At 49.4% G+C, this 12,456-nt stretch overlaps 1 protein-coding gene across 2 annotated transcripts in view; it reads right to left on the reverse strand.

Moving 5' to 3' along the window:
- Positions 1–12,456, reverse strand: part of DTX4 (deltex E3 ubiquitin ligase 4) — a 35,955-nt gene that overhangs the window by 6,772 nt on the left and 16,727 nt on the right. For both annotated transcript variants that reach the window (XM_035701966.2, XM_025452313.3), the window contains exons 4-8: positions 12,113–12,274; positions 9,872–9,933; positions 8,764–8,916; positions 5,291–5,452; positions 953–1,042 (exon numbers count right to left, since the gene is read on the reverse strand). In XM_035701966.2, the coding sequence (XP_035557859.1) occupies positions 953–1,042; positions 5,291–5,452; positions 8,764–8,916; positions 9,872–9,933; positions 12,113–12,274 (629 nt within the window). The remainder of the gene's footprint in view (positions 1–952; positions 1,043–5,290; positions 5,453–8,763; positions 8,917–9,871; positions 9,934–12,112; positions 12,275–12,456) is intronic.

Consider the following 12,456-nt stretch of genomic DNA (forward strand, 5'->3'; position numbering starts at 1 on the left):
AACGGCAACTCTATTAGCATTGCACCATTCCACTTGGATTCTCTCTTGGTTTGCAGCCCTGTTCCATGGGAAAGGCATAGATCACAGAAGGGCTGCTCCTTCAGCCTGGATTCCAGGACATGGAGTCACATGGAGCAGAGTGAGCAGACTCATAGCAGCTCACGAGATATAAACATTTGTTGAAATCGGCCTCGGAGACTGAGGCTGTTTGTTATACAGCATGACCTGGAGAAAGCTAGCTAAAATCCACCTCTTACCCAGCATTGCCCCTAGCACCCCACGAGAAGGGACCCAACACCCCCCTAGACTAGTAGTTCTTATCCTTTCTGAGATTAGGGAAGGTTTTTGAAAATCCAATGATTTTCTGCCCTTAGCCACAGAAAAATGAACATAAAAACTTTATTCTAATTTTACAATTTACAGAACTACTGAAATGTGACCATGAATCACTGGGAATCCAGAAAGCCAGTGAGTTTTCCCTCTGCCTTTTGGGACAGTTATAGAATACAAAAATACACTAAAAAATTACTCTCCCGCAAATTAAGATCCCTGCCCTAGAGCCATGCCTCTGAAGCTTTAACCTGCTGTCAGATCACCAGGATCTTGTTAAAATGAAGTAGGTTCTAAGGGTCTGCATTTCTACCAAGCTTCTAGGTGTTGCTACTGGTGCTGGTCCCAGGACCAGCTGCTAAGCAGCAAAGCCCAATAGAAGGGATCCTAAAATAGATGAATTATTGCCAGTAATATCCAGGTGAGGAAAACACCCTGCCCCCATCACCCTACAAGAGAAAAGAATTCTAATCATAGCCCCCCTAACCTAGGGTTACTCAAATACAATCCTGTTACCATGTGCATCTAGAATAAAAAAAGACCCAGCACGGCAGGAAGCAAAACTTGGGGCCCTGTCAGAGCTGTAAATCCTCCCCCACCCCACCCAGATTCCGGCTCTTACTTTTCTTCCTTTCTCGCTGTCCGGGAGGTAACAGTGTCGTGGGAAGCCACGGGCGCTGAAACTCTTCCCAGGATTCGGGTGCTCTGGCCCCTGAAAGCAAAAAGACAGACAGCGAGGGGCATTTTTAAATATATTTTTAACAAAGGGGTGCAGACCATGAGCAACTCAAATAATGATGACAATAATAATGGTCACAGTGTCTAGACACAGAACAGATCCCAAAACTGTGGGAGTGGCGGTTTCACGTATGCGCTGTGGAGTGCATGCCCTGGGCTTGGATTCCGAGCTGCCCCCTCCCAGACATGTTGGCTGGAGCCCTCTCCTGGGGCGTGGGTCCCCATGCCTTAAACAGGGAGGGTATGAATGTTAAGTGTGCTTGGCCCCGGTGCACAGTATGAGCACATCATCACCCGTCAGCTATGCTGGCTCTTTTGTTTTACAACGACAGCGACAGCAGTTCCAGGGCTTCTCCAAAGGCTTGGCCGAAACTTAAGCCTAGATTTCCTGGGGCACATGGTGAACTGCTTACCTCTGAACTACTCAGAATAACAAAAGTGCTTCTGAGCCAGGAGCCCTGCAATCACCTTTATCTGTCTGTCCATCCACTAATGGACATTTAGATTTCCTCCCAGCCTCGGCTCTTGGGAATAACGCTGCACTGGATGTGCCTCGGCTCTTGTGAATAATGCGAATAATGCTGCACTGAGCGTGACTGTGCAGCAATCCCCCAAGCAGGCAAGCAGTCCCAGGCTGCTTGGGTGGGAAAGAAACTGAAGCAGAACTCGGCCGGGAGCCAGGCATCCTGATCAGGGTCCAGAAAGGGTCCACAGGCCCCCTAAGAAACTCGGGGAAAAGGGAGGGACTTTCTCCCAGTACCACGGCACTTCCATCCCCCCAACCCCTCCCCGTCCCCACCCAAATATTTGTGATTTCTGAGCATCTCTGATCAGGGATGGGTCTGTGGAACCCTTTGGAAAACCCCTTCTAGGCGAAACCAATATAATAATGATAAAATCACAAACTCCCTGATCGCAGTTTCTCCCCCAGGGAACCACTCTCAGAAGTGAAGGCGGAGCTTCAAGTTCTCCACCTGTCGGGGAAGCCTGAGCTCCTGCGGTCCCTAGGCTCTCTGAGGACAGGGAGGGACGTGGCACTGGGTATCCACCTGCCGACCATCGGGGCCGAGTGCACAGAGTGGCTGTACTGACCCACAGAGCTGCATTTCCCTTGACACAGCTTGGGTTTTCAAACTGGAGGTGCAATGGGCACCTCTACCCCCAGTACCCCGGTCCTTCCTCAATCCCGGAGGCAAAGAGCCTCCTGCCAAATAGCTGCCTCTCCCCAAGCCCCATCCTCTTGGACTTCAGTCTGTTGTACTTGCCTCCTTGGCCACTGGCTTTCTCCCAACTCCCTTATGGTCAGTCGTGTTCCTACCATCCCAACTGGCTGCCTCCAATCATCCCAGGAGTCTCAGAGGCCCCCACATCCAACCAGATCTCCGCTCTCCCTTGTCACCAGCGCCTCCCGTGTTCAGGCCCCATGACCGGAGTGGTCTCCTAACTGGCCTATCAGGTCACCCCTCGTTCTTCTCCCGGGCTGACCTTCCTGAAGCACATTCCCAACCACACCTTTCCATGATGCTAGTCATGCCCAGCAGCTTCCCAGAACTCCCCACAGCCTGACAAAGTTACAGCCCTCTGAGGGTTGGCGTCCTTTCAGGGCCTGGCCACAGTCCTCCTTCACTGTCAAGTCTTCTATAACCTTCATGTGCCCTCTTTCCTCCCATCCTCCACTTTTGCAAGTTGCAAACCCCAAATTAAACCCTTCCTCATGGGCCTCCAACACCCCCACTTCCTCTCTGCTATAGTTCCACTGTGACCTCCCACTAAAAATGCTCTCCTCCATTTCTTCACGGCTCTCCAGGCTCTCCTACCATGTGCCCTGTACCAGAAAGGCTCCTCCAATCCTCCCAGACAGACAGACAGACAGACAGACATAAGCCCTCTTCCTTATCCTGACAGGTAGCAAACTCAAGGACTACCAGTGACCAGCTACTGAGCACCTGAGCACGTTGCCCAGTACCAGTCTCCACATACAAATGTGGTCTCTGATCCTTACAAAACTCCTGCACAGGAGGCCCCCAGCTGTACCGATAAAGAAACTGAGCTCAGCCAGGTCAAGTGGTTGTCCAAAGTCCCAGCCAATAAAGAGTCAGCCAGCAGTCAGAACCCAGGTCTATCACCCTTTGGAGACCTTGTGTGGCCTCCCACCATATTTATCAGTGGTGCACACCACACCTTGCTCTATAGTTTAATTGATGTGTATTTATTTTCCCTGACTGGCTGGTAAGACCGTCCAGGAAGAACCATGTTTTTTATTGAACTCTTTTACAGATTCTCACACCCTCTTGTTTTCTTTCTTCCACATGACTTACCACTAGGTGGAAGTACCTTGGTTGTGCATTATGTATTGGCTTCCTTATCCCACTACAATAGGGACTTCAGGGGAGCATCATTGTTTCTCCAGCACCTAGAAAATGCCCGGCCCATAATCCATCTTCCAGTGTATAAGGTGTGCCTGGGTGGCTCAGTCAGTTAAGCATCTGACTTCAGCTCAGGTCATGATCTAGGGGTCCTGGGATCAGGCCCTGCATGGGGGGCTACCTACTTAGTGGTAGGTAAGGGCCCAGGGCCCCCCTTTCCCCCGTCCCTACTCTCAGTCTCTCTCTCTCCCAAATAAATAAATCTTTTTAAAAAAAGAATAAAAGACAAAATGGAAGAAGGCAAGGAGGAGGGAGGAAGGAAGGGTGAACTAATAAATATTTGCCAAATAAATGAAGCCAGTAAGTACCCTAGATCATTTAGGAAAAGCTGCAATGTGTGCACATTTGTATTTACTGGTAGGAATGTTGCTCCATTGGTTCCCTAGGACTGTCTTTCAAAGAATCAAAAGAGGAGAGAAATGCCTCCAAAAATCAAAGCCAAGGAACATTTATCAAATTGTAAAATGCAAATATGACTTGACAAAGAAATTCTACTTCTGGAAAATTATTCTACAGATGTACTCACATGCATTCAAGTGTATTCATTACAGCATTATTTGTTGTGGCAAAGGATTGGAAACAATCCATGTATATGCCCATCAAATGGAGACTGCAGAATATAAATCACGGTACATTTATACGACGGGTTATCACCCAGAGCTGAGCAAGAATGAGGAAGATACACAGACATGAGAAGATCTACGAACTATATTGTTAATTGAAAAATGCAGGATGCAGAACGGTATGTCTAACATGTCATCCTTTGTGCACAAAGGGGCGGAAACGATCTTCGCTGCACAGGCAAAGACAATCCTGGGGGACACATATGACAGTGAGAACAATGGCAGAGGCTGGGCACAGGAGGTGAGGCCGTGTAGATGCGAGAAAGGAAACTTTTCATAGCACAAAATTCTCTTAGCCCTTTCAGGTTGCTGTAACCAAATACCACAGACGGGGTGGCTCAAACAACAGAAATGTGTTTCTCACAAGTTCCAGAGGCTGGGCCATCCACGGTGTCAGCGGAGCCGGTGTCCAGTGGGCACCCACTTCCTGGTTCACAGACAGCTGTCTTTTCCTGTGGCCTCAATGCAGGGAGCAGAGAGGGGGGGCCCTGGGAGGTGGGGGTGCTCTGGGACAAGGGCACCAATCCCATTCCTGAGGGCTCCACCACACAACTTGTGCAATTTCATTGGTTTCCCACCTGGAAAGGAGCTACTTGTGCTTGGGGTTTCGCTCACCTCTGATGTACATGGTACGTAGGCGAGACCTTGGATTTAGGCTTTATAGAGTTAGTAATGCTGGAATGAGGTGAGACTTTGGGCACTATCAGAATAGAATGTATCTTACACGCAAGAAGGACAGGAAGGGATGGAATGCTAGAAACTGAAAGTCTGTGTCCCTCTGAAACGAATGGGTTGAAATCTAACCTCCGAGGTAATGGTATTTGGAGGTGAGGCCTTGGGTGGGTGACAAGGTGAGCCCTCACGAATGGGGTTAGTGCCCGCATGAAAGAGACCCCCTGAGAGCTCCCTCACCCTTTCTGCCATGAGGACACAGCCAAAAGACATTTATGAACTGGGAAGCAGACCCTTACCAGTGAATCTGCCACCACCCGGACCTTAGACTCCTCAGCCAGCAGAACAGTGAGAAATAAATTTCTGTTGTTTCAAAGCCACCCAGTCTGTGGTATTTGGTTACAGCAGCCCAAACGGATTAAGACACACATATCACCTGCAAACATTTAAACTATAAAAACAAAACAAAACAAAGTAGCCAGTGGCTGAGAGTGAGCTCACCTGAATGCCGGGAGGGATGCTGTAGATGATCCGGATGGTTTTGCAGTCAGGGTGGCCAGGCAGGGAGTGAGGGATGAGGTGGTACTCCATCTTTCCCGGGGGCTGGGTGCCTGTCTTCACTCCATAAATGGTCTTACACGTGGGACACTGCAGACTCCCATCCTGACGGGACAAGGCAGGAACAGCCAGGTTGAGAAACAGTTTTGGAAAGTACCTCCCCACCCAACGCTGGAAGGAAACACAGGTAAAGGGACCAGAGGAATAAAACACACCCAAATAAGTAAATTCCACAACTCAGCTCCACGCTGGGGGATGTGTTAGACAGATCCCACCCTGGAAAGGGAGACCAGCTCATTCGGGCAGGTTAAATCATTATTTAACTGCTGAGTATCAATGAGTGAGATAGACAACAAAGCACTAGGGAGAAGCCCCTGTCGAAATGCCAAGCATCACAACCCCTGAGGAGCTTGAAATAAAGACACCTGGACCCCACCCCAGGCCACTGCTTTGGGTTGTGGAGGGGAAGCTGGGGGGAGTGGCTACAGAACAAAGTGGTTAAGAGTAAGAACTCTGAAGTCCAACTGCCTGGATTTGATTCTCTGCACTGCCATGCACTTGCTGTGTGACCTTGGGCAAATTAACCTCTCTGGGTCCTTTTTTGTCCTTTTTTTTTGACATAACAAGAAAAATAATAGTATCTATCTTACTGGGTTATTGGAAGGATTAAATTACATAACCCACAGAAAGTGTCAAGCGCTACATGATTTATCTAAACGTCATTTGTACTTTAACAATTTCTAAAAAAAAAAAAAAAAAAAAAAAATTTCTGTGGTAAGTCTAGTGTCCATACAGGTTTGGAAACCACTGCTCAGAAAAGAGAAAGTAGGTGGCATGTGTTGGAGTAGATGAAGCTGACTTTTAAGAAAATGATCCCTAAAGAAGAGCTGTGAATTGGCTTCCAAGGAGGGAGGATAAGTTCTGCACACACAGTGAAGGAGGGAGTGAGCGCTCGTTATAGCATCTTAATAAACCTTACAGCAGCGTTTACATCTTGTTTATTTAGGTCTTACCTGATAATGGCTAAAATGGAACATTAGCCTTATTATTATTATTTGTCAAAGATTTTATTTATTTATTCATAAGAGACACACAGAGAGAGGCAGAGACATAAGCAGAGCGAGAAACAGTTTCCCTTGCAGGGAGCCCAATGCGGGACTCGATCCCAGGACCTCGGGGTCATGACCTGAGCCCAAGGCAGACACTCAACCGCTGAGCCACCCAGGTGCCCCAGCCTTATTATTAGCCTTAAAAACGATTCCCTTCTATGGTAAGGAGAACCGAGGCACAGCACAGTTAATGGACTGGCCACTCGTTTAGGCGAGGGGCCCAGTACGTATAAACCCCGCAGCTCCGCACTGCACCAAGGTGGCTGTGTTGGGGGTGGGGGAGAGAGACATAAGAGGCGGTAGCTTCACAGTGGGGGCCCAGTGAGTCGCAGCCTGACTGGGTGGGAGGAGACCTTGTTCCCAGGCTTTCCAGAAGACAGTGGGTGAGAAGGAAGGCGTGGGTGGGGAGTAACGTGTGCAGACACCTCTGTCGCACAGCCCGGACAGGAGCTCTCCAGGACATCTGCCCCATCTCAGGAGGACAGACATCCTCTGCGAAGCTGTCTAAGGACTTGTCAACGAGTCTCTATGAATTTAAAAGACTAACTTGTATCCAGGGCAATAGAGACGGTAACTTCATGTGGTCAATGAACGGGAACCCAAGGCTGGAGTCAAGAACTAGGGTCCTGCTCACTGCTCTAGCTTTAACTTGTTTCATGACCTTGCGTGTGAATCACTTCATTTCTCTCTGGGCACTTTTGTTCCCCACTCTGTGCAAAGAAAATTTAAAATGCATGCTTCAAAGTATTGGTGTAAAAAGAATAAAGGATAGCATCTTGAGAAATATCTCTGAAGCCCCATGGAAATAAATGCAAAGAGGTGCTAGATTATTCCCGAAAACAGTCATCAAAAAGGGAATGAATGGCCTCAAAACCCCTCTCAGTCCAAAATAACCTCTTAAAATGCAAAGTCCCAGTGAAACCTTTTAACCTAGGGTTGGGAAAGTGAGCACCAGATGCAGACAGGCAGCATCCGTCAACAACTAAGCATGAACTCTTTAAGTCAGAGAAAGATCCCAAGGTCAGCGCTATGGGAACTGAAATCACAGGGCAATATAAAGATGAAGGGGGAAAAATTACACTCTAATATCAAGGAGATAGTAATCTGAATAATAATGGTGATCATACCCTGTAAAGTAGATATTGTTTTATTTCCATTTCCAGATGGAAAATGAAATCTCAGACAGATTGAAAACCTTGCCCAAGGTCATTCCATGACCAAGCCAGGGTTCAAGCTTGGGTCTGCTGCCTCTCCTGCCTCTACTTTTTCCTACAGCAGGAGAAGTACGGAGCAGCCTTCGAAAGCCAGACTTTTATGGCAGCAGGGATCAGTAAGAAGCTGGGGACAGCAGGGAAATCTCAGACTCTGATGCGATCCAAGGTGGGTCTGGAGAAGCAAGCAGGATTTGAATTCATGGAGATAGGTGAATGATGGTTATTCCAGGCACAGCAAAGAACAGGAGAAAAGTGGCTTTTTAGTGAAAGCTTGGACAGTGTCAGAAGACAGTTATCATCTAAGGAGGCTCCCCGGGTTCCTCGGAACCAGCCCAATGGAGGAATACCAATCCACCATCAGTAATGGATAAGACGAGCATCACAAACAGCCTTCTCTCCTCCAACAGTGGGCTTGGAACGGGCTACCAGGGGTATTTTGGCAACAGTCTCTAATGCCTCTGAAGGGGCAGGTAAGGGCGTTTTGAAATTGTTCAAAGAAAATGAATTATAACTAAAAATCACTAGCCCTGGATAAGGAAGGCTGATTTGGGAAATCTACCTACACAGGTAGTAATGAATGCCACCGTGGACCCATGTCATGGACCCAGGCATGGACCCAAGGACCCATTCCAGACCCTTTGGAGACTGGAAGGCTACACCTCTCAGACCATCACACCCAGTGTAGAGATTGGGGGCAGTTGGCTAACACTGGTTTGGCCAACATTATAATTTTGTGGAGGCCTGATCTTGCTGAGAACAGTCAAGATCATCAGTCCTGGGGCACCTGGGTGGTTCAGTGGTTGAGCATCTGCCTTTGACTCAGGGCATGATCCTGGAATACCAGGATCGAGTCCCGCATCGGGCTCCCTGCAGGGAGCCTGCTTCTCTCTTTGCCCATGTCTCTGCCTCTCTTTCTGTGTCCCTCGTGAATAAATAAATAAAATCTTTTAAAAAAAATAATCAGTCCACCTACCCTGGGGAGCCTCTAAGGCTCCCCAAATCACCTGGGCTTAACCCCAAGAGGGTCTTTACACTCTTCCTCCTGCAGGGCCCTGCATGGGCGGTGGCAGCAGCCCCACAGGCTGGCACTAACCTTGTTGCCGTTGTTGTACATGGCAACCAGGCAGTATATGTGGTAGATGTGGCCGCATCTGGACAGCTTTCCCACCAGGTCAGGCTTGACCGTTGGCTGCAGGCCCTTGTAACCCGAGGGGGCCGTGAGACGCTCCATACAGATGGTGCAGTCCTGGGGGTGGGAGAGGACAGAGCAGAGAGGCCGTCAGCTCTCAACCCTTCCTGGGAGGCCGGAGCATCTTCATGGTGATTCCTATATGATCGGAGGTCAGGTGCGCGGTCACTGCTACTCTTCTAGAAAGCCCACAAACCAAGGGATGGAGATATATATATATATATATATATATATATATATATATATATATATATATACATACCTGCCTTTGGGAATCTAAATATAGCTTCATCTCACTTTACACAACAGAACAATTGTGAAAATAATTGCTGGGGCTGATGCGTGCTATGTGGGGCTCACCAACAAAGCTGTAGTGTCCTCTAGGGCTATGATGATGCATGATCCTTTGTGTTCTCCAGTGACTTGTGTAGGAAACGGACTCTGGCTGACAGACCCTTTAAGCTGAACGTTTGCAAAGGAATTTTATCTCAAGTGTACCAGAGGGGCTGCTATTTCTGCTATTTAAGTAAGTCTACAAGGGGATTTTTCAACCTTGGCATTGCTGGCATTTGGGGTTGGAGAATTCTTCGCTGAGGGGGCTTTCCTGGGCCCAGGTGGGCCAGTGCTTGTGAGCATTCCCTCTCCCCTCCAGACATGCAAAAATCCCCTCTGGCTGAGAACCACTGTTCTACACTGATCCCATTTAAAAAGTCAGTTCCCATAGCTTATCATACTTTCTTCTGAAATTCAGACTGTTGACGGTAAGGTAGTTGAGAATCAATCAGCTCTTTCCTGAACAGTGGCTTGAGGGTGAGGGCTGGTGCCAAGGGGTGTCTGCAGCTCCAGACCACCAAACCTCAGACCAGGGCCCTGGGTCGGCTCTGACCGGCTCTGTACCAGTCAGGACACACACAGCTGCTCCCGCTGCATCCTCCGGAAAAGCCCATCAGAGGAAATGCCTGTGGGTGAAAACCCCCCCTCCCCCCCCCCCGCCACTTCCCCTGTGACTCACCTCATCTGGTGGGTGCCGGACTTTCTGCAGATACTTCTTCAGCACTTCTTCTGGGGTTTTACCTGTGGGGGGGACAGGATGGTTGGTGGGCCACCCAGACAGAGATGAGGGATCAAACAGCCCTGTCAAGCCAGGCATGCCAGACAGGAGAGTTATCACCCAGGCTCCAAGCAGGAAAGAAGAGGAATCCATTCTGCAATCGGATTTAAGAATCCAAAAGGGACTCAGCAGATGGAGAGAGAGAGAGGGAGAGAGACAGAGAGGTGTCCGGGGAGGTGGGAGGTGTCTGGGCCGACATCCCCTGGGGGCCTATTTTCAACAAACCCACTTTCCGAGTGAGATAGGCTGAGTGAGTTTCTCTTCCACAGAATCAGAGCCTGGGCATGCTCAAACGAGGTGCTGGGGTGACAGCTAAAGGCACCATGTAAACTGTTACATGTTTAAAAAAAAAAAAAAACCCATGAGGTAGGCTTATTATCACTTCCCTTTGCAAAGTGCTAAGTACCGTCTCGATCGATACTGTGGTGCCTGAGCGATATTATCTTCACGGGAAACTGGGAAGTGAGGCCCACACGTTCAGGATGGCGTTCCCTGGCCGGGGATGAGGCTGCCTCAGCCAGCAGACAGCCCGGCAGCGGGGAAGCATCCATCAGGCTGCAGCGATGCTGGAGTTTCTCTGGGGCCTGGCCCGGGGGAGGCAGCCAGTCTGAAGGCTGGAGGCAGGATGACACAGCCTTGAAAAGGGTCAGCGCCTCCCTGGGCACCTCTCTCAGCGGCTCTGAGCATCTGTTTTTCACTTATAAAATAGGGAAGAGCCCTAGCAGCTGCTCAGAGGGCTGCTCAGACAAGTCAATGAGCTAACGGACGCACAGTCCTTTAGCGCTTCTCCAAGTAAGGGCCCAACGTGTGCTATTAATAATCACGGGAAGAGCGGGAAAGTGTGAAATGCTGTCATTTCCCATCAGATGATGAACAAGGCCTTCGAGTTCATTTAAGCAGATAACTTTCGATGGAGTGGGAAAGCGGGGCCAGGGTTTGAGGAAGCCAAAAGCCGGGACGCAGGCCCTTCCTTCCTACTGTCCTGCTTCTAAGAATTAAGCTTCTATTTTTTTTTAAAGATTTATTTATTTATGATAGACACAGAGAGAGAGAGAGAGGCAGAGACACAGGCAGAGGGAGAAGCAGGCTCCATGCCGGGAACCCAACGTGGGACTCGATCTCGGGTCTCCAGGATCGCACCCTGGGCCAAAAGCAGGCGCTAAACCGCTGAGCCACCCAGGGATCCCCGAATTAAGCTTCTATTAACTGAGAGCCTATTCCTTGCTAGGCCCTGGGCCAAGTTACAATATGCCTGCGACCCCACTGACACTTCAAAACAAGTTTGCAAGGTGGGGTTTGGGGTGACTGGCAAAACATTTAACAACCCACATCCTCAGCTGGAAGGACCAGCCACAGAGCTGAGGTGGGGTCCTTCGGTGCAGTGTAGACACAGGGACTGACAGTGGTGGTGTGCACTGGCTGGGAAGGAGCCCTGGAGGAAGGTTCATGTGACCAGTGTCTAGGGGTCTAGAGGGACACAGGATGACGTTATCCCCCTAATGGCTGTGGATGCATTCCAGCAGGATGTACACCTGCCCAGTACTGGTCGTGAGCTTTTTACCCCCTCAGAAAGCCATGAAAACAGGCTCTCTGTGGTCATGTGACTTGCCAGCAGCAAAGTCGGGATTTTTATTTTCTTTTTAAAGATTTTATTTACTTATTCACAAAAGACACACAGAGAGAGGCAGAGACATTGGCAGAAGGAGAAGCAGGCTCCCTGCGGGAAGCCTGTTGTGGGACTTGATCCCAGGATCCCGGGATCACGACCTGAGCCAAAGGCAGATGCTCATCCACTGAGCCACCCAGGTGCCCCAAAGATGGGATTTGAATCCAGTCTGCTTTGGCTCTAATGCTGTAGTCATCTTCCTCCTCTGTATCATATTTTATTTGCATCACATCTCATGGGTTTGTGTTCCTCTATTTCTGTACTACGTTTTTATACTTCCTAAACTGTCTCCATCGGATTCAGACACCATCGATCCACTTGGGTACAATTATCAGAACAGGTAGTTGGGCCCCACTTAGTAGATGCAGAAATGAAGGCACAGAGGGTGAAGCCATGGGTATGCCCTTCAGTGATGGCAGCAGAGCCAAGGCCAGGCCCTTTGACACCCGTACCCCTTAAGATAGGGAGGCCCATACCTTTCTTGGCTTGTTTCTTGGTAGTTTTGCGGCTCGTATTGGAAACCCCTGGGATGGATTTGATTTCACTCTTGCTGACAGGGGGCGGGTGGAGGACCAGCTTCGGGGGCCTGGTAAGACACACGGGCAGGCCCGCTGCACTCATGAGAATCCCAGTGATTCCTGGAAGGGCAGGGCATGAGGAAGGACTGCAGAGTTAGCTCCCAGCATCCCACAACATACCCTCCCACTTCCCAGCAGAGCTCCCGTAACTCACTTACTTTCCACTGACCTGCAGCTTTGCCCAGAAATAGATGCATTCACACACTTCAACAGCATGCTCTGCTCTTAGCTATCAGTCCTCC

Source organism: Canis lupus, chromosome 18 (genome assembly GCF_003254725.2).
Source record: "Canis lupus dingo isolate Sandy chromosome 18, ASM325472v2, whole genome shotgun sequence".
NCBI lineage: Eukaryota > Metazoa > Chordata > Mammalia > Carnivora > Canidae > Canis > Canis lupus.